Source organism: Anser cygnoides, chromosome 33 (assembly GCF_040182565.1).
Source record: "Anser cygnoides isolate HZ-2024a breed goose chromosome 33, Taihu_goose_T2T_genome, whole genome shotgun sequence".
Classification (NCBI taxonomy): Eukaryota; Metazoa; Chordata; class Aves; order Anseriformes; family Anatidae; genus Anser; species Anser cygnoides.
Genome location: NC_089905.1, coordinates 106,932 through 130,466, shown reverse-complemented (window position 1 = coordinate 130,466; position 23,535 = coordinate 106,932). Strand labels below are relative to the sequence as shown.

Genomic DNA, 23,535 nt, shown 5'->3' with positions numbered 1-23,535 from the left:
GGAAGCGGGTAGGGGCTGAGGGCCGCTCCCCCCCCCCGGTCCCCGCCGCACCCTTCCTTAAGCGGCGCCTTTAAGAGGGGGAGGGCTTTGAGCTGTCACGTGAGCGGCCGGGGCCCTCCCCTCCCCTCCCGGTCCCGGTCCCGGTCCCGGTTTCCGCGCCCGGAGGGAGCCATGCGGCGGCTGCTGCTGCTGGCCGGGCTGCTGGCGGCGGCCGGCGGCCGGGAGGTGACGGCGGCACCGGGGGGGAGCACGGGGACCGGGGGAGGGGGAGGGGGAACCGGGAGTGGGAAAGGGAGGGCACCGGGGCCCCGGGGCGTGGGTCACCGGGCTGAGCCGGGGCCGTGCCCTGGGCTCAGCTTGGGCCCGGGGGGAGCCTGCCCCGGTGGTCCCAAGCTTCCCCCTGGGACCCGGCTGCGAACAGCGAAGTTGCTCCAAAATGGGGAAGCTGCCCTGCAGCCGGCGGGCGCGCAGCGGGTGCGCAATGCTGACCGCGCTCCTTGGGCAGCGCCAGGGCTTCATCACCCGCTGGGTTCATGGGGAAGCTGGGGACAGCCCCGCGTGCCTTCTTCCAGCCAAGCAGAGGCTTTCAGGTCGGCCTCTGCTGGAGAACTGAGCCTCCCACTGAGGCCTCTTCTTCCTCCGCAGGTGTCCATGCAGTACAACCCTGGCTGGAACGGCTCCTCTGTCAACCTGCTGCACGTCCGGGCGGTGGGGCCCAACGACACCCTGCACTACGTGTGGAGCAGCATTGGGGCCCCCGCTGCGCTGCTGGTGGTCACCGAGGGCACGAGCAGCGCCCTGCGCATCAACTGGACCCAGCTGCTCTCGCCCGCTCCCGCCGGAGCCATTTGGATCGAGCCTGCCGGCAGTGTTGTGTACTCCACCGCTGTTGTCTTCACCAAGGTACTGCCCGGGGATGTAGCACTGCTCTGGGAGAGCAGCCCTGCAGTGCAAGAGGTGTAGGGTTGTGCCTACGGCAGAGCAGGTCAGTCAGCAGTTTTCCCAACTGCAGCTCAACGTTGCCTCGTGTGAACGCCCCTGATTGTCTCTGGCTTGCGATGCCACCTCAAGATGCTTTGCCAAGGCACCTCCTTTGTTGGTTCCCTCCTCTCTTTGCTGGCAGTGGCAGCTCTGTGCACCACAGCACAAAGCGACAATGTCCACGGCACCTGCTGGCAGCTTCCAGCCCCTCTCCCCTTCCTCCTCCCCAGGTGTTTGAGTACAGCAAGGCCAACGCGCTGGAGGAGGTCTTCTACCCCACCTACGACCTGTCGGACTTCTCCTGGGACAGCGTCAATCGGACCCTGAACCACACTGCCCTGACGGCCGACTTCGTGGGTGGCCCAGCTGCTGACCCCAGCGGCAGCTTCTCCAACGGCAGCCTGGCGTTTCGGGTAAGCACGCAGAGGGATGTACTGGGATGAACCCAGTGAATACCCTGTCCAAAAAACCTTCTTGAGAAGGAACGCTGCTCCTTGGTGTCCCAGCCCAGGATCATGCTGTCCCTCCAACGTATTTCTCCCGCAGGTGACAGCTTACGAGACCAGTGGCCGCGACGGGACGCTGCCTGGCCTTTTGCACACAACAAACAGCTCTAAAGTGGAGTTTGTCCTTGCTGGGGCGGCCCCACGGGGCAACAGCTCGTGGTTCGCCCTGGAGATGGCCACAGTGGAAGAGGCAGGAGTGGTGCAGAGGCTGCGCTCGGCACGCTCCATCGACGATGAGTACACTCCCACCATCTTTGAGGTGAGTGCCGGGAGAGCATTGGGGGCGGGTACATCCCCTGCTGCCTTGCTTGCCGCTATGGTCGCCCTGGCATAAAGACACTCTCCTGTTCTCCCCTCGCCAGACGTTCTCCCTGGTAGCTGAGTCCCGAAACGACAGCTCCGCGCTCAGTTTCCTGCAGTGGAAGGCGACAGCCTATGGCTCGCAGGCCCCCAAGCGTGAGGACAGCATCCAGTGCCGCTCCGGCAGCCTGAAAGCAGCCAACTGGACCCTGCCCAGGTCCAGCATTGTCCATGCCTACTTCGGGGAGGGTGTAGGCAGCACCTACACAATCAGTGCTGTCAACATCTCCTTTGGGGGTGAGGACGGAAATATTTATGAGGAAAAGCGCTACCTGAGCTGGTGAGTGCAGTCTCCTGGGCACCAAAGTGATGCTCTCCCTGCTACTGGTAGCTTGGATTTGGGGAATTTGCTAGGCTAGAGGGTTTCTGTGTTTAGCAACTATCTCCCTTTGACAGCCTGTTTTCCTATTATCCCGTGGCAAGGAGTCTTGCATTTTGACCCATTCCATCACCAGCCTCCTTCTACTGTTCCGTGCGGGATCCTGCCAAGAAATCCTTTTGGGGTAGAAAGCCCCAGATATTCCCCTCCATGGGGCAGAGCTGATCCCCATCTCTGTGGCTGATGTGTCTCATTCCTTCCTGCAGGTCTGTGCTGCTGGGCTTTGGGCAGCCCCCCAAGGACACCTTCTCTCCCCTGGTCATCTCCATCATGGCCGTGGCGCTGGGCACCCCCATGGTGCTGCTAGTGGTGGGCAGCTGCGTGGTTCTCTTTGCCCAGGGGAAACGCTACACTGAGTATGAGCCCATCAACTGAGTGGGGTGGGCTCTGGAGAGTCCTCCAGGCTCCTTCTTGTCCCCAGGGAAGCAACCACTGCTGCTACAGGGCCTCCAATGCCTGCAATCTTCTCCGTTTTCCACTCTCACCCTGCAGTTCAGGCTCAGAGGGGACACGGACAACATTTGCAGTACTTGCCCCTGTCACACGTCCCTCTGATGGGCTCCCTCCTACTGCCCAGATCCTGCATCGATTACACTTCTTCCTCTGTCTTTTCCTGATCCACCCAGCCAAGGACAGTGACTGGGGGGAGTTGGTCAGGGTTTTTCTGAGCCAGGGAAAGATCATCCCAAGGGATGAGACCACTGCTGTCCTGTTTGCAGCCAAGCAGCAGCAGGGATGGGCTGTGCCCTGTCCTGTGCCAATTCCAGAGTGCTCAAGGCGCTGCTTGGGTGGCTCCAGTCTAGGAGCAGGGCTGGAGGACAGGGCTGGGGACTGGTGCTACTCCTGACAGCATGCAAGGCGCCTTTCTGCTTCCCGCTGTGCTGGGGGCATCCCGGTGCCGCCCCCCCTGGCAGCTCAGCTGGGGATCACACACTGCTTGATCCCCACTTTGAATGGGAGCCTCGTGCTGTGCTGGCCTCGGTGAGGGCTGCTGGCACAAGAAGGAAACTCACTGCTGCTTTGCAGCAGCTGCTTGAGCTCAGGTCCAAGGCTGATCTGGCCTTGCCGTTGCTTAAACCCTGTCTGGGCTCTGCAGGACCAGCTTGGAGGTGCTCTCCGTGTGCTTGAAGCTGTGGGACCTGCGTGATCCGGGGCTGCTCGGTGGTTGTGGAGGCACCACATCACTTAGCAGTGTGCTTGGTTTTTGTGTTCACAGTCACTGACTTCTCTTTGACCAAATAAAAGGGATTTCTAAGAGTGGTTTCCTGGGGAAACACTGCACTATGGGAAAGTGGGATGAGTTCTGGGGCCCTGTGGGGATTAAAGGAAGGGTGCTGCAGCTCACAGCAGGAGCCAAGGCATGAAAGCACCTCTGAGAGGAGGGAGGCTCCTAATCTGTAGCGGTTCATGGTTGTTCCAGGGTGGTTTTGGCTATGAGCCATGGGGTCAGCATGAGCCCAGGCCCTAAGCCATATTCCTGTTCCAAAGCACATTTGAAAGAGTCAGGCTGTCCCCCTTTTCCAGCTTGGTAGGGCTGCACTGGGTGAATTGCTCCCATGATACTGCAGCTGGGGATGAGAGGCTGGAGAAATCAAATGCTTGGCAAGATCTAGAGCTGAAGGGGCTTTCCCTTTATTTGGGGGATTTTTATAGCTGTTTTTTTGGGTTATGTCTGAGAGTCAGAGAGCCACGACAACCAGGCTTATACAGGGATGGATGTGCAGGGGATGGATGCCTGCAAAGGGCTACAGGGTGGGGCTCAGCACTCAAGCCCCAGCGGGGTGCAGGCTGTAATCCCATCAGGGGGGTGGATTTGGCTGTTCCAGCCCAGGCAGCAGCACGCCTGTGGCTGCCTGACCCGTCCCAGCCTCTCACTGCGTCTGTCCCAGGGGCAGAGCTGTCTCCGACCCGGCAGACTGGTTTGTGAGCTGGGTGCTGAACCCCTGCCAGGAGGAAGAGGTGGAGGAGGAAGGAGTTGGGTGGGACTGGTCACGTCACTGTGCAGGGATGGGGCAGTCACAGTGTTGGGCAATGGACAGCAGGGGGAGGACCCCCCCCGCGTGGAATTTAACTCTCCCTCCCCAAAACAGGCACACACAGCTGCTCAGTTGAAGGGCTTTATTGGGCAAAGCCAGCTCCAGGAGGAAGTCCAGCAAATCCTGCCCCAACCATCCTCAAGGAACAGGTCCTTCTGCTCCCTGGGTCTTGCCCGGGGTGTCATTTGTCCACCTGCAGGAAACTCCCCACAAAGAAGGCTTTACAATTCAACCATATCAACCCCAGGGGCCTTACTAGGTCCAGGCAGGGAGCAGGGGCCCTGTCTGTCCCCCTACCTCCACCTTCAGGAAGGCTCAGCCCCTCCACACCTCAGGGACCTGGCACCTGGTCCCCTTGGGGCTCCCTCACCCCCAGTACCGGAGTTTGGCGCTGCTCTCCTTGGAGCGGTCCTCAGACTTCGGTGCTGCCACAGCAAGGAGGTTTTCAGGCTCTAGGACAAACATGCTGTACAGGTTCCAGAGCAGCATGGCCAGGAGGGGCAGGAAGGTCATGCTGAAGCCAAAGGCACGGAAGGAGCGCCCAATGGCATATGACAGCCAGTAGATCAGCCTGGAGAGGGCAGGTAGATGGGGGAACAGTGAGGGAGATGTCCTGGGGCCGGCACCTGGCTCAGGGTACCGGGCTCAGCAAGAGTTTGCCAGGTATGGCTGCTGTGGGAAGCAGGATGAGGGATGGAGCAGGGATGAAGCAACCCTTGCCCCACACAAGCTTTCCTGGCTGTCATCAGCCAGCTGAGGCATTGCTGAAGTGGGGGGGTTGCACGAGCCAAGCACCCCGTTTCCATGCTGGGAACTGCTGCAGCCCAGGGAGGAGAAAGGGGACACTTACCGGGAGATGGCAAAGAGCCCTGTGAGCAGGGGGATGAGCTTGAGGACCTCCTGCTGGAGGTAAGTGGCCAGCACAGCCATGTTGAAGAAGTAGAGGATGAAGAGGTGGACGGACTGGGAGACGTAAGTGCGGTGGATCTCCACCTCCTGCTGTAGCTCTCCGAAGGGCTCCAGTGCAGAGGAGCAGAGGCGGGAGATGCCGCTGACAATCATCCCTGGGGGGCAGAGAGAGGGGCTGAGCAGGCACCTGGTGAAGCCGTGTTGGGCCCAAGGGCTGCGGGGAGGACCAGGGAGATGCAGCAGGATGGGAAAGAGGGTAAGAAAAATGGTTGTCTGCTCCTGGCAAGAGCAATGGAGAGGCAAAGAGACCAGCCCCGACTCTACCCACCACCCCCTGTAGCCCTGCCCCCACCCGGGGCTAACACAGCCCAGCGCTGGGCACTTTGGCCCTGTGGCTCACCCAGGACAATGGGGAAGGTGGCAAAGGCAGCACAGCGGAGCGTGTAGACCAGGCGGGCGCTGACGGTGGGCAGGAGCGGAGCATCAAAGGGCAGGAAGACATAGGCCCCGTAGATGAGGCAGGGGCACAGGAACAGGGCCCCAACCACCGAGGCCATAGCCTTGAGTCCATCCGCACTGCAGTCCCTGATGCATGGGCACGATGACCTCTCGGCTGATGGCTTAGCCACTAGCCCCTCGAAGCCTGCTGGGTCCCTGTAGCGCAAGGGGCTGACGGGAAGGAAGACCTGCTTCTGTCGGAGGCCATTGGGTCCGTCCTCGTGGGGGACGCAGCCTCCCTTGCCCTCCTTCTGGGGCCACGGGGTGGGCTGCTTCTTCCGCTCAATGCACTGCGGGTTGATGGGCACGCAGACGTGGGCCGCCATCACAGGCAGCCCATGGGCTTCATCATCTTTAGATTCAGCTGGGGGGCACACAGGAGCAGCCTCCTCGGGATCCTCACGGCCCCCCTCAGGACTTGAGCGCCTCTTAGTCTCCGTAGGCTCCTTCTGGCCCCGGCCACCGTGCTGGCACTGGTCCCACAGCAGGGTGGCATTGGGATCCCCTGCGTGTTCATTTGGGGCTGGAGGCACCTTGTCAAGGGGGGTGGCCGGGGCCACCTTCCCCAGCTCCAGCAAAGCCACCTCCTCTGGGGGCAGTATGGGGTCGGCAGCAGCCATGAGGGGGGCTGGCTTGGTGCTACTGGAGATGCAGCTGGGGACTGGTGAGACGCTCTCCTTTGTTTTGGGGTGTCAGGAAGAGACTAGGCTCCCATCCCTTCTGGCTTTACCCTGTGCAAGAACGGAGACAGACAAAAAGACAACAGAACTGAGAGGTTTGGGGTCATTCACACAGCCCCAGTAACAACATGAGGCACAAACCCCATCTGCGAAGCAGGGACAGCCTGGGAACTGCCCTCCTCCCCCCAAAACACTCTAGGTTTCCTGGCTGGGGATGAGCCATGGGGCTTGGGGAAATGGGATCCTGCCTGGCCAATGCAACCACTTCCACCCACAGCTCCATCCCATGCCAGCATCAGCCAAGTACAGATATTTGGGGAGAGCCAACGGGGCCACATCTGGGAACCACAGCTAACGCCAGGATGGGCCAGATTTGCTGCCTCCCGTGGCTGAGACTGATCTGGGTTTTGGGGGGAAGCGCAGGAGGCGGGTCAGTTGCCACTTGCTGTGTGGTACCAGGAGATTCAGGCAGAACTCTTCCATTGTTCCCTCTGGGCAGGGGATCCCGGTCTCTTACCTGCTCCAGGCATTGCTGGCTGTGGGCACAGGAGCCTCCTGCCACGAAAAACCCCCTCTCCCTCTGACACATTCCCCTGTGCATGCCTGGAAAGAGTCCTGGCCTGGCCACAAGCATGGTGAAACGGAGGCATAGAGCAGTGAGGGGTTCAATCTGAGGACGGCTAAAGCAGCTCCCTGCTCACCTCCATCTCCCCTCTCCCAACCCCACTCACCCCCAGCCCTGTGGGACACCAGGCTCCCCTCACTTACTTGGAGAAGGGCAGGGGGCCGTGGGGTGCGGAGCTGCGCAGCGGCAGCTGCAGGGCAGCGAGCTTGCGAAATGCTTCTGATTTTTTTTTTCCGTCTGGACTTCAAACCTGTTTAACCAGCCAAGGTGGGGCTAGGCAGAAAGGAGCAGGCGCAGAAACGTCACCCAACATGGTGCCGAGCACGAGCACATGGGTGGGTGCATCCTCCCCATAGCGGGGCAGCCCCCATTTAGGGCTGTGCGCGGGACAGCGTCTCCCGCTCCACAGGGGCCCTTTTTTGTGCAGGGGCAGCCCTTTTGGCTCAGTGCTTTTGGCTCCGCACTTTTGCAACCCTCCCCCATGGGTTTTCAAGGCCCTGGAGCTCGTTTGCGATGGTGGGGACCTGTGATGGATTTGCAATGGGGCAGGATTTTGTCGCAGCTCATCACAGCTCTGTGCTGAGGGGGCTAAAAGGGTTGAGCCCAGAAGGGCCAAGGGTCAATCCCCCCAGGCAGCCCTCTTCTGTTTAGGAACACAACACCCAGAGCCGTTTATTCTTCCCCCACTACAGAATATGGGGATTTGTGCTACAGCATGAGGGCCCACAGTCCTGCCCCACAGGGCCTTCCCTCACAGGCTGCAGGAGGAGAGAACCTGGGGCAGACAAAGCCCAGAGAAGCTGCGAACCCCTGAAGGCCCCGAGGGGTTCCTAGAGTGCCCTGGAAGGCCTCTAGGGCATCCTAGACGACACAGGCGGTCACTGGGAGGCTTTCCGGGGGAGCTAGAGGGCCCTGGGTGGCCCTGCTAGACCTGCGGAGGATCTATAGCGCACGGGAGCTGGCGGTGGGGTCGCGGTGGCGCTGAAGCTCAGCGCCCCGGCTTGCAATAGCAGGACTGCCGCTTTACTGCCGCCCGATGACCAAAGAGGGGTGCTGCAGCGCCAGGTTGTGCGGATGCAGGGGTGCTGAATACGCAGCAACGCCGCCGGCCTCTCTACTGCCGCCCGACCCCGCCCCCCCCCCCATGTGGCTAATGAGGGTGGTGATTGGGGCAGCCCTTTCTTGTAAAGGGGCTGCACGTGGCTTTGGGTGGTGACTGTGGGAATGGTGGAGGAGGAAGACGATGAATAGACTGTAGCTGAAATTTGTCCCCCTTGCAGCCTCTTTGCTGCTTGGGGCAGTCAAGCTGGGTCCAGAAAGGTCTTAGAGAAATCTCGTAGTGTGGTGACGTAACTGGGCAGTGCTGGGGCTATGACAAGGAAGGAGGTGTGTGCAAGCAGGAGTTCCTGGGGTCGTGGAAGTCCTGGGCATGGTGATGCAAAGTGTATCGCAGGGACTCTGTTGGCCGTGGTGGCAGCTTTAGTATGTGCTGTGCAGCTGTCAGATCTGGAGCTTGTGTTTTTTGGGGGTTTGGGAATGGTATGGTATATGTCTTCTGTGGGGTCATACGTTACTAGGATTTTAGTTCCATGGGTATGCTGGTAGGTGTAGTCTTTGGCTGCCAGTGTTCCACTTGGCAATGTTTTTCTGTAATGTATGCTGGGGGTATAGTCCTTAACCGTCAGGCTTTTGTATGGCCCTGCTTGTGGCAGGGGCACAGTGGTAGATGCAGTCTTCGATTGCTGGACCTTTCCTATATTTTCTACTGAATATTTGCTCCCCAACCTTCTCTCTCTCACCTTCCTTTTCTGTCCCTCTCAGTGCATTAATGCCTGAAAGTGGGGAAAAAAGATGAAGTATGTAATAGTATGCATGGAAAAAATAAAGGAAAACAAGCATATATGAATAAGAGGGTGAAATGAATTCACCAATCTGTGAAAGAGTGCAATAAAGCAATGGTAAGAGTACAATAAAGGGGGAATAGACAGAGATGTACTTAGAGAAATAACAGGACACGGAGATGGAGAAAAATAAAGGTAGGGAGTGACAGGGAAGGTGAGTGACTGAAAAAGGAGAATGGAGAGTGAGAGAGTGACATAAGGGGAAACTGTGCAAATGCATGATTGAAAGAAGTTATAAGGGAACAGTTACTGGGAGTGAAAAAACAGGAACAGTATGGCAATTAACAAGTAATAGAAAGTAAGGGGCAATGCGAGAGAAATGAGCAAGTGACAAAGTGTTAATGGTACCACAGTGAGTGGGTGACAGGAATAAAAAGAGAACACAGACAGAATGAGGGAATGAAAGAAAAAAGGGGGGAAAACTGTTCATCAGTGTGTGAAAGTGAAATTAATAAAGGGGGAAATGAATATGAGAGATCTAAGTGGTGAACGGGGAGAGATTATTTATCGTCTTGCTGACATTAACTGATCAGAGAGAAGAAATTCTCTTAGCAAACGAAAAGGACTTAGAAGAAGCTGAAAATAAAGGTAATATTATGGGTCCTTTCATGGTACTCCTGTTGTAATGAGCTTACCTGGGCCTCAAAGGAAATGAGCAGAACTAGAATATTCTGTCACCTGCAATTGGATATTATGGCTGTCACAGGTTAGTGAGCCCAGGACTTTGAGAGCTTGTTGTTCTGTTTAGGGTCGTTAGGAAAGAGTGAAGACGCAGAGTCCTGTTGAGTGTGGGGTTGCGTAAAGGCTCCCCCAGGGAGTTCAGGTGTACCCAAAGGCTTCCGCTGAGAGCACTTTTTGATGGCAGAAAGTGGCACCGTACGTGTTTTTTCGGGTCTAACTCGGGTTCAGCTTCTTGTTGCGGTTAGGGTAATGTTTAGGGTTGTTAGGAAAGAGTGAAGACACAGAGTTCTGTTGAGTGTGGGGTTGCGTAAAGGCTCCCCCAGGGAGTACAGGTGTACCCAAAGGCTTCCGCTGAGGGCACTTTTTGATGGCAGAAAGAGGCACCGTACGTGTTTTTTCGGGTCTAACTCGGGTTCAGCTTCTTGTTGCGGTTAGGGTTATGTTTAGGGTTGTTAGGAAAGAGTGAAGACGCAGAGTCCTGTTGAGTGTGGGGTTGCGTAAAGGCTCCCCCAGGGAGTTCAGGTGTACCCAAAGGCTTCCGCTGAGAGCACTTTTTGATGGCAGAAAGTGGCACCGTACGTGTTTTTTCGGGTCTAACTCGGGTTCAGCTTCTTGTTGCGGTTAGGGTAATGTTTAGGGTTGTTAGGAAAGAGTGAAGACACAGAGTTCTGTTGAGTGTGGGGTTGCGTAAAGGCTCCCCCAGGGAGTACAGGTGTACCCAAAGGCTTCCGCTGAGAGCACTTTTTGATGGCAGAAAGAGGCACCGTACGTGTTTTTTCGGGTCTAACTCGGGTTGAGCTTCTTGTTGCGGTTAGGGTTATGTTTAGGGTTGTTAGGAAAGAGTGAAGACGCAGAGTCCTGTTGAGTGTGGGGTTGCGTAAAGGCTCCCCCAGGGAGTTCAGGTGTACCCAAAGGCTTCCGCTGAGAGCACTTTTTGATGGCAGAAAGTGGCACCGTGCGTGATTTTTCGGGTCTAACTCGGGTTCAGCTTCTTGTTGCGGTTAGGGTTCTGTTTAGGGTTGTTAGGAAAGAGTGAAGACGCAGAGTCCTGTTGAGTGTGGGGTTGCGTAAAGGCTCCCCCAGGGAGTTCAGGTGTACCCAAAGGCTTCCGCTGAGAGCACTTTTTGATGGCAGAAAGTGGCACCGTGCGTGATTTTTCGGGTCTAACTCGGGTTCAGCTTCTTGTTCCGGTTAGGGTTATGTTTAGGGTTGTTAGGAAAGAGTGAAGACGCAGAGTCCTGTTGAGTGTGGGGTTGCGTAAAGGCTCCCCCAGGGAGTTCAGGTGTACCCAAAGGCTTCCGCTGAGAGCACTTTTTGATGGCAGAAAGTGGCACCGTACGTGTTTTTTCGGGTCTAACTCGGGTTCAGCTTCTTGTTGCGGTTAGGGTTCTGTTTAGGGTTGTTAGGAAAGAGTGAAGACGCAGAGTCCTGTTGAGTGTGGGGTTGCGTAAAGGCTCCCCCAGGGAGTTCAGGTGTACCCAAAGGCTTCCGCTGAGAGCACTTTTTGATGGCAGAAAGTGGCACCGTACGTGTTTTTTCGGGTCTAACTCGGGTTCAGCTTCTTGTTGCGGTTAGGGTTCTGTTTAGGGTTGTTAGGAAAGAGTGAAGACGCAGAGTCCTGTTGAGTGTGGGGTTGCGTAAAGGCTCCCCCAGGGAGTTCAGGTGTACCCAAAGGCTTCCGCTGAGAGCACTTTTTGATGGCAGAAAGTGGCACCGTACGTGTTTTTTCGGGTCTAACTCGGGTTCAGCTTCTTGTTGCGGTTAGGGTTCTGTTTAGGGTTGTTAGGAAAGAGTGAAGACGCAGAGTCCTGTTGAGTGTGGGGTTGCGTAAAGGCTCCCCCAGGGAGTTCAGGTGTACCCAAAGGCTTCCGCTGAGAGCACTTTTTGATGGCAGAAAGTGGCACCGTACGTGTTTTTTCGGGTCTAACTCGGGTTCAGCTTCTTGTTGCGGTTAGGGTTATGTTTAGGGTTGTTAGGAAAGAGTGAAGACGCAGAGTCCTGTTGAGTGTGGGGTTGCGTAAAGGCTCCCCAAGGGAGTTCAGGTGTACCCAAAGGCTTCCGCTGAGAGCACTTTTTAATGGCAGAAAGTGGCACCGTACGTGTTTTTTCGGGTCTAACTCGGGTTCAGCTTCTTGTTGCGGTTAGGGTTATGCTTAGGGTTGTTAGGAAAGAGTGAAGACGCAGAGTCCTGTTGAGTGTGGGGTTGCGTAAAGGCTCCCCCAGGGAGTTCAGGTGTACCCAAAGGCTTCCGCTGAGAGCACTTTTTGATGGCAGAAAGTGGCACCGTACGTGCTTTTTCGGGTCTAACTCGGGTTCAGCTTCTTGTTGCGGTTAGGGTTCTGTTTAGGGTTGTTAGGAAAGAGTGAAGACGCAGAGTCCTGTTGAGTGTGGGGTTGCGTAAAGGCTCCCCCAGGGAGTTCAGGTGTACCCAAAGGCTTCCGCTGAGAGCACTTTTTGATGGCAGAAAGTGGCACCGTACGTGTTTTTTCGGGTCTAACTCGGGTTCAGCTTCTTGTTCCGGTTATGGTTATGTTTAGGGTTGTAAGGAAAGAGTGAAGACGCAGAGTCCTGTTGAGTGTGGGGTTGCGTAAAGGCTCCCCCAGGGAGTTCAGGTGTACCCAAAGGCTTCCGCTGAGAGCACTTTTTGATGGTAAAAAGTGGCACCGTACGTGTTTTTTCGGGTCTAACTCGGGTTCAGCTTCTTGTTGCGGTTAGGGTTCTGTTTAGGGTTGTTAGGAAAGAGTGAAGACGCAGAGTCCTGTTGAGTGTGGGGTTGCGTAAAGGCTCCCCCAGGGAGTTCAGGTGTACCCAAAGGCTTCCGCTGAGAGCACTTTTTGATGGCAGAAAGTGGCACCGTACGTGTTTTTTCGGGTCTAACTCGGGTTGAGCTTCTTGTTGCGGTTAGGGTAATGTTTAGGGTTGTTAGGAAAGAGTGAAGACGCAGAGTCCTGTTGAGTGTGGGGTTGCGTAAAGGCTCCCCCAGGGAGTACAGGTGTACCCAAAGGCTTCCGCTGAGGGCACTTTTTGATGGCAGAAAGTGGCACCGTACGTGTTTTTTCGGGTCTAACTCGGGTTCAGCTTCTTGTTGCGGTTAGGGTTATGTTTAGGGTTGTTAGGAAAGAGTGAAGACGCAGAGTCCTGTTGAGTGTGGGGTTGCGTAAAGGCTCCCCCAGGGAGTTCAGGTGTACCCAAAGGCTTCCGCTGAGAGCACTTTTTGATGGCAGAAAGTGGCACCGTGCGTGATTTTTCGGGTCTAACTCGGGTTCAGCTTCTTGTTCCGGTTAGGGTTATGTTTAGGGTTGTTAGGAAAGAGTGAAGACGCAGAGTCCTGTTGAGTGTGGGGTTGCGTAAAGGCTCCCCCAGGGAGTTCAGGTGTACCCAAAGGCTTCCGCTGAGAGCACTTTTTGATGGCAGAAAGTGGCACCGTACGTGTCTTTTCGGGTCTAACTCGGGTTCAGCTTCTTGTTGCGGTTAGGGTTATGTTTAGGGTTGTTAGGAAAGAGTGAAGACGCAGAGTCCTGTTGAGTGTGGGGTTGCGTAAAGGCTCCCCCAGGGAGTTCAGGTGTACCCAAAGGCTTCCGCTGAGAACACTTTTTGATGGCAGAAAGTGGCACCGTACGTGTTTTTTCGGGTCTAACTCGGGTTCAGCTTCTTGTTGCGGTTAGGGTTCTGTTTAGGGTTGTTAGGAAAGAGTGAAGACGCAGAGTCCTGTTGAGTGTGGGGTTGCGTAAAGGCTCCCCCAGGGAGTTCAGGTGTACCCAAAGGCTTCCGCTGAGAGCACTTTTTGATGGCAGAAAGTGGCACCGTACGTGTTTTTTCGGGTCTAACTCGGGTTCAGCTTCTTGTTCCGGTTAGGGTTCTGTTTAGGGTTGTTAGGAAAGAGTGAAGACGCAGAGTCCTGTTGAGTGTGGGGTTGCGTAAAGGCTCCCCCAGGGAGTTCAGGTGTACCCAAAGGCTTCCGCTGAGAGCACTTTTTGATGGCAGAAAGTGGCACCGTACGTGTTTTTTCGAGTCTAACTCGGGTTCAGCTTTTTGTTCAGGTTAGGGTTATGCTTAGGGCTGTTAGGAAAGAGTGAAGACGCAGAGTCCTGTTGAGTGTGGGGTTGCGTAAAGGCTCCCCCAGTGAGTTCAGGTGTACCCAAAGGCTTCTGCTGAGAGCACTTTTTGATGGCAGAAAGTGGCACCGTACGTGTTTTTTCGGGTCTAACTCGGGTTCAGCTTCTTGTTGCGGTTAGGGTTATGTTTAGGGTTGTTAGGAAAGAGTGAAGACGCAGAGTCCTGTTGAGTGTGGGGTTGCATAAAGGCTCCCCCAGGGAGTTCAGGTGTACCCAAAGGCTTCCGCTGAGAGCACTTTTTGATGGCAGAAAGTGGCACCGTACGTGTTTTTTCGGGTCTAACTCGGGTTCAGCTTCTTGTTGCGGTTAGGGTTATGTTTAGGGTTGTTAGGAAAGAGTGAAGACGCAGAGTCCTGTTGAGTGTGGGGTTGCATAAAGGCTCCCCCAGGGAGTTCAGGTGTACCCAAAGGCTTCTGCTGAGAGCACTTTTTGATGGCAGAAAGTGGCACCGTACGTGTTTTTTCGGGTCTAACTCGGGTTCAGCTTCTTGTTCCGGTTAGGGTTATGTTTAGGGTTGTTAGGAAAGAGTGAAGACGCAGAGTCCTGTTGAGTGTGGGGTTGCGTAAAGGCTCCCCCAGGGAGTTCAGGTGTACCCAAAGGCTTCCGCTGAGAGCACTTTTTGATGGCAGAAAGTGGCACCGTACGTGTTTTTTCGGGTCTAACTCGGGTTCAGCTTCTTGTTGCGGTTAGGGTTCTGTTTAGGGTTGTTAGGAAAGAGTGAAGACGCAGAGTCCTGTTGAGTGTGGGGTTGCGTAAAGGCTCCCCCAGGGAGTTCAGGTGTACCCAAAGGCTTCCGCTGAGAGCACTTTTTGATGGCAGAAAGTGGCACCGTACGTGATTTTTCGGGTCTAACTCGGGTTCAGCTTCTTGTTCAGGTTAGGGTTATGTTTAGGGTTGTTAGGAAAGAGTGAAGACGCAGAGTCCTGTTGAGTGTGGGGTTGCGTAAAGGCTCCCCCAGGGAGTTCAGGTGTACCCAAAGGCTTCCGCTGAGAGCACTTTTTGATGGCAGAAAGTGGCACCGTACGTGTTTTTTCGGGTCTAACTCGGGTTCAGCTTCTTGTTGCGGTTAGGGTTATGTTTAGGGTTGTAAGGAAAGAGTGAAGACGCAGAGTCCTGTTGAGTGTGGGGTTGCGTAAAGGCTCCCCCAGGGAGTTCAGGTGTACCCAAAGGCTTCCGCTGAGAGCACTTTTTGATGGCAGAAAGTGGCACCGTACGTGTTTTTTCGGGTCTAACTCGGGTTCAGCTTCTTGTTGCGGTTAGGGTTATGTTTAGGGTTGTTAGAAAAGAGTGAAGACGCAGAGTCCTGTTGAGTGTGGGGTTGCGTAAAGGCTCCCCCAGGGAGTTCAGGTGTACCCAAAGGCTTCCGCTGAGAGCACTTTTTGATGGCAGAAAGTGGCACCGTACGTGTTTTTTCGGGTCTAACTCGGGTTCAGCTTCTTGTTGCGGTTAGGGTTATGTTTAGGGTTGTTAGGAAAGAGTGAAGACGCAGAGTCCTGTTGAGTGTGGGGTTGCGTAAAGGCTCCCCCAGGGAGTTCAGGTGTACCCAAAGGCTTCCGCTGAGAGCACTTTTTGATGGCAGAAAGTGGCACCGTACGTGTTTTTTCGGGTCTAACTCGGGTTCAGCTTCTTGTTGCGGTTAGGGTTATGTTTAGGGTTGTTAGGAAAGAGTGAAGGCGCAGAGTCCTGTTGAGTGTGGGGTTGCATAAAGGCTCCCCCAGGGAGTTCAGGTGTACCCAAAGGCTTCCGCTGAGAGCACTTTTTGATGGCAGAAAGTGGCACCGTACGTGTTTTTTCGGGTCTAACTCGGGTTCAGCTTCTTGTTGCGGTTAGGGTTCTGTTTAGGGTTGTTAGGAAAGAGTGAAGACGCAGAGTCCTGTTGAGTGTGGGGTTGCGTAAAGGCTCCCCCAGGGAGTTCAGGTGTACCCAAAGGCTTCCGCTGAGAGCACTTTTTGGTGGCAGAAAGAGGCACCGTACGTGTTTTTTCGGGTCTAACTCGGGTTCAGCTTCTTGTTGCGGTTAGGGTTATGTTTAGGGTTGTTAGGAAAGAGTGAAGACGCAGAGTCCTGTTGAGTGTGGGGTTGCGTAAAGGCTCCCCCAGGGAGTTCAGGTGTACCCAAAGGCTTCCGCTGAGAGCACTTTTTGATGGCAGAAAGTGGCACCGTACGTGTTTTTTCGGGTCTAACTCGGGTTCAGCTTCTTGTTGCGGTTAGGGTTATGTTTAGGGTTGTTAGGAAAGAGTGAAGACGCAGAGTCCTGTTGAGTGTGGGGTTGCGTAAAGGCTCCCCCAGGGAGTTCAGGTGTACCCAAAGGCTTCCGCTGAGAGCACTTTTTGATGGCAGAAAGTGGCACCGTACGTGTTTTTTCGGGTCTAACTCGGGTTCAGCTTCTTGTTGCGGTTAGGGTTATGTTTAGGGTTGTTAGGAAAGAGTGAAGACGCAGAGTCCTGTTGAGTGTGGGGTTGCGTAAAGGCTCCCCCAGGGAGTTCAGGTGTACCCAAAGGCTTCCGCTGAGAGCACTTTTTGATGGCAGAAAGTGGCACCGTACGTGTTTTTTCGGGTCTAACTCGGGTTCAGCTTCTTGTTCCGGTTAGGGTTATGTTTAGGGTTGTTAGGAAAGAGTGAAGACGCAGAGTCCTGTTGAGTGTGGGGTTGCGTAAAGGCTCCCCCAGGGAGTTCAGGTGTACCCAAAGGCTTCCGCTGAGAGCACTTTTTGATGGCAGAAAGTGGCACCGTACGTGTTTTTTCGGGTCTAACTCGGGTTCAGCTTCTTGTTGCGGTTAGGGTTATGTTTAGGGTTGTTAGGAAAGAGTGAAGATGCAGAGTCCTGTTGAGTGTGGGGTTGCGTAAAGGCTCCCCCAGGGAGTTCAGGTGTACCCAAAGGCTTCCGCTGAGAGCACTTTTTGATGGCAGAAAGTGGCACCGTACGTGTTTTTTCGGGTCTAACTCGGGTTCAGCTTCTTGTTCCGGATAGGGTTATGTTTAGGGTTGTTAGGAAAGAGTGAAGACGCAGAGTCCTGTTGAGTGTGGGGTTGCGTAAAGGCTCCCCCAGGGAGTTCAGGTGTACCCAAAGGCTTCCGCTGAGAGCACTTTTTGATGGCAGAAAGTGGCACCGTACGTGTTTTTTCGGGTCTAACTCGGGTTCAGCTTCTTGTTGCGGTTAGGGTTATGTTTAGGGTTGTTAGGAAAGAGTGAAGACGCAGAGTCCTGTTGAGTGTGGGGTTGCGTAAAGGCTCCCCCAGGGAGTTCAGGTGTACCCAAAGGCTTCCGCTGAGAGCACTTTTTGATGGCAGAAAGTGGCACCGTACGTGCTTTTTCGGGTCTAACTCGGGTTCAGCTTCTTGTTGCGGTTAGGGTTCTGTTTAGGGTTGTTAGGAAAGAGTGAAGACGCAGAGTCCTGTTGAGTGTGGGGTTGCGTAAAGGCTCCCCCAGGGAGTTCAGGTGTACCCAAAGGCTTCCGCTGAGAGCACTTTTTGATGGCAGAAAGTGGCACCGTACGTGTTTTTTCGGGTCTAACTCGGGTTCAGCTAATTGTTGCGGTTAGGGTTCTGTTTAGGGTTGTTAGGAAAGAGTGAAGACGCAGAGTCCTGTTGAGTGTGGGGTTGCGTAAAGGCTCCCCCAGGGAGTTCAGGTGTACCCAAAGGCTTCCGCTGAGAGCACTTTTTGATGGCAAAAAGTGGCACCGTACGTGTTTTTTCGGGTCTAACTCGGGTTCAGCTTCTTGTTGCGGTTAGGGTTCTGTTTAGGGTTGTTAGGAAAGAGTGAAGACGCAGAGTCCTGTTGAGTGTGGGGTTGCGTAAAGGCTCCCCCAGGGAGTTCAGGTGTACCCAAAGGCTTCCGCTGAGAGCACTTTTTGATGGCAGAAAGTGGCACCGTACGTGTTTTTTCGGGTCTAACTCGGGTTCAGCTTCTTGTTGCGGTTAGGGTTATGTTTAGGGTTGTTAGGAAAGAGTGAAGACGCAGAGTCCTGTTGAGTGTGGGGTTGCGTAAAGGCTCCCCCAGGGAGTTCAGGTGTACCCAAAGGCTTCCGCTGAGAGCACTTTTTGATGGCAGAAAGTGGCACCGTACGTGTTTTTTCGGGTCTAACTCGGGTTCAGCTTCTTGTTGCGGTTAGGGTTATGTTTAGGGTTGTTAGGAAAGAGTGAAGACGCAGAGTCCTGTTGAGTGTGGGGTTGCGTAAAGGCTCCCCCAGGGAGTTCAGGTGTACCCAAAGGCTTCCGCTGAGAGCACTTTTTGATGGCAGAAAGTGGCACCGTACGTGTTTTTTCGGGTCTAACTCGGGTTCAGCTTCTTGTTGCGGTTAGGGTTATGTTTAGGGTTGTTAGGAAAGAGTGAAGACGCAGAGTCCTGTTGAGTGTGGGGTTGCGTAAAGGCTCCCCCAGGGAGTTCAGGTGTACCCAAAGGCTTCCGCTGAGAGCACTTTTTGATGGCAGAAAGTGGCACCGTACGTGCTTTTTCGGGTCTAACTCGGGTTCAGCTTCTTGTTGCGGTTAGGGTTCTGTTTAGGGTTGTTAGGAAAGAGTGAAGACGCAGAGTCCTGTTGAGTGTGGGGTTGCGTAAAGGCTCCCCCAGGGAGTTCAGGTGTACCCAAAGGCTTCCGCTGAGAGCACTTTTTGATGGCAGAAAGTGGCACCGTACGTGTTTTTTCGGGTCTAACTCGGGTTCAGCTTCTTGTTGCGGTTAGGGTTATGTTTAGGGTTGTTAGGAAAGAGTGAAGACGCAGAGTCCTGTTGAGTGTGGGGTTGCGTAAAGGCTCCCCCAGGGAGTTCAGGTGTACCCAAAGGCTTCCGCTGAGAGCACTTTTTGATGGCAGAAAGTGGCACCGTACGTGTTTTTTCGGGTCTAACTCGGGTTCAGCTTCTTGTTGCGGTTAGGGTTCTGTTTAGGGTTGTTAGGAAAGAGTGAAGACGCAGAGTCCTGTTGAGTGTGGGGTTGCGTAAAGGCTCCCCCAGGGAGTTCAGGTGTACCCAAAGGCTTCCGCTGAGAGCACTTTTTGATGGCAGAAAGTGGCACCGTACGTGTTTTTTCGGGTCTAACTCGGGTTCAGCTTCTTGTTGCGGTTAGGGTTATGTTTAGGGTTGTTAGGAAAGAGTGAAGACGCAGAGTCCTGTTGAGTGTGGGGTTGCGTAAAGGCTCCCCCAGGGAGTTCAGGTGTACCCAAAGGCTTCCGCTGAGAGCACTTTTTGATGGCAGAAAGTGGCACCGTACGTGTTTTTTCGGGTCTAACTCGGGTTCAGCTTCTTGTTGCGGTTAGGGTTATGTTTAGGGTTGTTAGGAAAGAGTGAAGACGCAGAGTCCTGTTGAGTGTGGGGTTGCGTAAAGGCTCCCCCAGGGAGTTCAGGTGTACCCAAAGGCTTCCGCTGAGAGCACTTTTTGATGGCAGAAAGTGGCACCGTACGTGTTTTTTCGGGTCTAACTCGGGTTGAGCTTCTTGTTGCGGTTAGGGTTATGTTTAGGGTTGTTAGGAAAGAGTGAAGACGCAGAGTCCTGTTGAGTGTGGGGTTGCGTAAAGGCTCCCCCAGGGAGTTCAGGTGTACCCAAAGGCTTCCGCTGAGAGCACTTTTTGATGGCAGAAAGTGGCACCGTACGTGTTTTTTCGGGTCTAACTCGGGTTCAGCTTCTTGTTGCGGTTAGGGTTCTGTTTAGGGTTGTTAGGAAAGAGTGAAGACGCAGAGTCCTGTTGAGTGTGGGGTTGCGTAAAGGCTCCCCCAGGGAGTTCAGGTGTACCCAAAGGCTTCCGCTGAGAGCACTTTTTGATGGCAGAAAGTGGCACCGTACGTGTTTTTTCGGGTCTAACTCGGGTTCAGCTTCTTGTTGCGGTTAGGGTTATGTTTAGGGTTGTTAGGAAAGAGTGAAGACGCAGAGTCCTGTTGAGTGTGGGGTTGCGTAAAGGCTCCCCCAGGGAGTTCAGGTGTACCCAAAGGCTTCCGCTGAGAGCACTTTTTGATGGCAGAAAGTGGCACCGTACGTGTTTTTTCGGGTCTAACTCGGGTTCAGCTTCTTGTTGCGGTTAGGGTTCTGTTTAGGGTTGTTAGGAAAGAGTGAAGACGCAGAGTCCTGTTGAGTGTGGGGTTGCGTAAAGGCTCCCCCAGGGAGTTCAGGTGTACCCAAAGGCTTCCGCTGAGAGCACTTTTTGATGGCAGAAAGTGGCACCGTACGTGTTTTTTCGGGTCTAACTCGGGTTCAGCTTCTTGTTGCGGTTAGGGTTATGTTTAGGGTTGTTAGGAAAGAGTGAAGACGCAGAGTCCTGTTGAGTGTGGGGTTGCGTAAAGGCTCCCCCAGGGAGTTCAGGTGTACCCAAAGGCTTCCGCTGAGAGCACTTTTTGATGGCAGAAAGTGGCACCGTACGTGTTTTTTCGGGTCTAACTCGGGTTCAGCTTCTTGTTGCGGTTAGGGTTATGTTTAGGGTTGTTAGGAAAGAGTGAAGACGCAGAGTCCTGTTGAGTGTGGGGTTGCGTAAAGGCTCCCCCAGGGAGTTCAGGTGTACCCAAAGGCTTCCGCTGAGAGCACTTTTTGATGGCAGAAAGTGGCACCGTACGTGTTTTTTCGGGTCTAACTCGGGTTCAGCTTCTTGTTGCGGTTAGGGTTATGTTTAGGGTTGTTAGGAAAGAGTGAAGACGCAGAGTCCTGTTGAGTGTGGGGTTGCGTAAAGGCTCCCCCAGGGAGTTCAGGTGTACCCAAAGGCTTCCGCTGAGAGCACTTTTTGATGGCAGAAAGTGGCACCGTACGTGTTTTTTCGGGTCTAACTCGGGTTCAGCTTCTTGTTGCGGTTAGGGTTATGTTTAGGGTTGTTAGGAAAGAGTGAAGACGCAGAGTCCTGTTGAGTGTGGGGTTGCGTAAAGGCTCCCCCAGGGAGTTCAGGTGTACCCAAAGGCTTCCGCTGAGAGCACTTTTTGATGGCAGAAAGTGGCACCGTACGTGTTTTTTCGGGTCTAACTCGGGTTCAGCTTCTTGTTGCGGTTAGGGTTCTGTTTAGGGTTGTTAGGAAAGAGTGAAGACGCAGAGTCCTGTTGAGTGTGGGGTTGCGTAAAGGCTCCCCCAGGGAGTTCAGGTGTACCCAAAGGCTTCCGCTGAGAGCACTTTTTGATGGCAGAAAGTGGCACCGTACGTGTTTTTTCGGGTCTAACTCGGGTTCAGCTTCTTGTTGCGGTTAGGGTTATGTTTAGGGTTGTTAGGAAAGAGTGAAGACGCAGAGTCCTGTTGAGTGTGGGGTTGCGTAAAGGCTCCCCCAGGGAGTTCAGGTGTACCCAAAGGCTTCCGCTGAGAGCACTTTTTGATGGCAGAAAGTGGCACCGTACGTGTTTTTTCGGGTCTAACTCGGGTTCAGCTTCTTGTTGCGGTTAGGGTTATGTTTAGGGTTGTAAGGAAAGAGTGAAGACGCAGAGTCCTGTTGAGTGTGGGGTTGCGTAAAGGCTCCCCCAGGGAGTTCAGGTGTACCCAAAGGCTTCCGCTGAGAGCACTTTTTGATGGCAGAAAGTGGCACCGTACGTGTTTTTTCGGGTCTAACTCGGGTTCAGCTTCTTGTTGCGGTTAGGGTTATGTTTAGGGTTGTTAGGAAAGAGTGAAGACGCAGAGTCCTGTTGAGTGTGGGGTTGCGTAAAGGCTCCCCCAGGGAGTTCAGGTGTACCCAAAGGCTTCCGCTGAGAGCACTTTTTGATGGCAGAAAGTGGCACCGTACGTGTTTTTTCGGGTCTAACTCGGGTTCAGCTTCTTGTTGCGGTTAGGGTTATGTTTAGGGTTGTTAGGAAAGAGTGAAGACGCAGAGTCCTGTTGAGTGTGGGGTTGCGTAAAGGCTCCCCCAGGGAGTTCAGGTGTACCCAAAGGCTTCCGCTGAGAGCACTTTTTGATGGCAGAAAGTGGCACCGTACGTGTTTTTTCGGGTCTAACTCGGGTTCAGCTTCTTGTTGCGGTTAGGGTTATGTTTAGGGTTGTTAGGAAAGAGTGAAGACGCAGAGTCCTGTTGAGTGTGGGGTTGCGTAAAGGCTCCCCCAGGGAGTTCAGGTGTACCCAAAGGCTTCCGCTGAGAGCACTTTTTGATGGCAGAAAGTGGCACCGTACGTGTTTTTTCGGGTCTAACTCGGGTTCAGCTTCTTGTTGCGGTTAGGGTTATGTTTAGGGTTGTTAGGAAAGAGTGAAGACGCAGAGTCCTGTTGAGTGTGGGGTTGCGTAAAGGCTCCCCCAGGGAGTTCAGGTGTACCCAAAGGCTTCCGCTGAGAGCACTTTTTGATGGCAGAAAGTGGCACCGTACGTGTTTTTTCGGGTCTAACTCGGGTTCAGCTTCTTGTTGCGGTTAGGGTTATGTTTAGGGTTGTTAGGAAAGAGTGAAGACGCAGAGTCCTGTTGAGTGTGGGGTTGCGTAAAGGCTCCCCCAGGGAGTTCAGGTGTACCCAAAGGCTTCCGCTGAGAGCACTTTTTGATGGCAGAAAGTGGCACCGTACGTGTTTTTTCGGGTCTAACTCGGGTTCAGCTTCTTGTTGCGGTTAGGGTTATGTTTAGGGTTGTTAGGAAAGAGTGAAGACGCAGAGTCCTGTTGAGTGTGGGGTTGCGTAAAGGCTCCCCCAGGGAGTTCAGGTGTACCCAAAGGCTTCCGCTGAGAGCACTTTTTGATGGCAGAAAGTGGCACCGTACGTGTTTTTTCGGGTCTAACTCGGGTTCAGCTTCTTGTTGCGGTTAGGGTTCTGTTTAGGGTTGTTAGGAAAGAGTGAAGACGCAGAGTCCTGTTGAGTGTGGGGTTGCGTAAAGGCTCCCCCAGGGAGTTCAGGTGTACCCAAAGGCTTCCGCTGAGAGCACTTTTTGATGGCAGAAAGTGGCACCGTACGTGTTTTTTCGGGTCTAACTCGGGTTCAGCTTCTTGTTGCGGTTAGGGTTCTGTTTAGGGTTGTTAGGAAAGAGTGAAGACGCAGAGTCCTGTTGAGTGTGGGGTTGCGTAAAGGCTCCCCCAGGGAGTTCAGGTGTACCCAAAGGCTTCCGCTGAGAGCACTTTTTGATGGCAGAAAGTGGCACCGTACGTGTTTTTTCGGGTCTAACTCGGGTTCAGCTTCTTGTTGCGGTTAGGGTTATGTTTAGGGTTGTTAGGAAAGAGTGAAGACGCAGAGTCCTGTTGAGTGTGGGGTTGCGTAAAGGCTCCCCCAGGGAGTTCAGGTGTACCCAAAGGCTTCCGCTGAGAGCACTTTTTGATGGCAGAAAGTGGCACCGTACGTGTTTTTTCGGGTCTAACTCGGGTTCAGCTTCTTGTTGCGGTTAGGGTTATGTTTAGGGTTGTTAGGAAAGAGTGAAGACGCAGAGTCCTGTTGAGTGTGGGGTTGCGTAAAGGCTCCCCCAGGGAGTTCAGGTGTACCCAAAGGCTTCCGCTGAGAGCACTTTTTGATGGCAGAAAGTGGCACCGTACGTGTTTTTTCGGGTCTAACTCGGGTTCAGCTTCTTGTTGCGGTTAGGGTTATGTTTAGGGTTGTTAGGAAAGAGTGAAGACGCAGAGTCCTGTTGAGTGTGGGGTTGCGTAAAGGCTCCCCCAGGGAGTTCAGGTGTACCCAAAGGCTTCCGCTGAGAGCACTTTTTGATGGCAGAAAGTGGCACCGTACGTGTTTTTTCGGGTCTAACTCGGGTTCAGCTTCTTGTTCCGGTTAGGGTTATGTTTAGGGTTGTTAGGAAAGAGTGAAGACGCAGAGTCCTGTTGAGTGTGGGGTTGCGTAAAGGCTCCCCCAGGGAGTTCAGGTGTACCCAAAGGCTTCCGCTGAGAGCACTTTTTGATGGCAGAAAGTGGCACCGTACGTGTTTTTTCGGGTCTAACTCGGGTTCAGCTTCTTGTTGCGGTTAGGGTTATGTTTAGGGTTGTTAGGAAAGAGTGAAGACGCAGAGTCCTGTTGAGTGT

At 54.1% G+C, this 23,535-nt stretch overlaps 2 protein-coding genes across 3 annotated transcripts; one reads left to right on the top strand and one right to left on the bottom strand.

Annotated features, from left to right (window-relative positions):
• The first annotated feature begins 75 nt into the window (after nt 1-75).
• Nucleotides 76-3,483, top strand: GLMP (glycosylated lysosomal membrane protein). The gene is made up of 6 exons (XM_048054621.2): nt 76-225; nt 646-903; nt 1,212-1,394; nt 1,528-1,746; nt 1,850-2,127; nt 2,433-3,483. The coding sequence occupies exons 1-6, from the start codon at nt 172-174 to the stop codon at nt 2,599-2,601; spliced, it is 1,161 nt and encodes a 386-aa protein (XP_047910578.2). The 5' UTR covers nt 76-171; the 3' UTR covers nt 2,602-3,483.
• Nucleotides 3,484-4,330: 847 nt separating this feature from the next.
• On the bottom strand, nt 4,331-7,266 carry TMEM79 (transmembrane protein 79). 2 transcript variants are annotated; one of them, XM_013201514.3, is made up of 4 exons: nt 7,118-7,266; nt 5,572-6,400; nt 5,113-5,326; nt 4,331-4,833 (listed from the first exon to the last, which is right to left on the bottom strand). In XM_013201514.3, exons 2-4 carry the CDS (start codon nt 6,287-6,289, stop codon nt 4,629-4,631), a joined length of 1,137 nt encoding a protein of 378 aa, XP_013056968.1. In that variant the 5' UTR covers nt 6,290-6,400; nt 7,118-7,266; the 3' UTR covers nt 4,331-4,628. The 2 variants fall into 2 exon arrangements, with proteins under 2 accessions (XP_013056968.1, XP_047910579.1); XM_048054622.2 differs by lacking the exon at nt 7,118-7,266 and adding an exon at nt 6,867-7,004.
• Nucleotides 7,267-23,535: the final 16,269 nt, after the last annotated feature.

Bases quoted from the DNA above. Each gene is read 5' to 3' on its own strand.
- GLMP (XM_048054621.2), top strand. From the start codon at position 172: ATGCGGCGGCTGCTGCTGCTGGCCGGGCTGCTGGCGGCGGCCGGCGGC. The intron at 1,395-1,527 runs GTAAGCACGCAG...TTTCTCCCGCAG, and splicing joins ACGGCAGCCTGGCGTTTCGG to GTGACAGCTTACGAGACCAG. The intron at 2,128-2,432 runs GTGAGTGCAGTC...TCCTTCCTGCAG, and splicing joins GAAAAGCGCTACCTGAGCTG to GTCTGTGCTGCTGGGCTTTG.
- TMEM79 (XM_013201514.3), bottom strand. From the start codon at position 6,289: ATGGCTGCTGCCGACCCCATACTGCCCCCAGAGGAGGTGGCTTTGCTG. The intron at 5,327-5,571 runs GTGAGCCACAGG...TCTGCCCCCCAG, and splicing joins CACCTTCCCCATTGTCCTGG to GGATGATTGTCAGCGGCATC. The intron at 4,834-5,112 runs GTAAGTGTCCCC...TGCCCTCTCCAG, and splicing joins GGGCTCTTTGCCATCTCCCG to GCTGATCTACTGGCTGTCAT.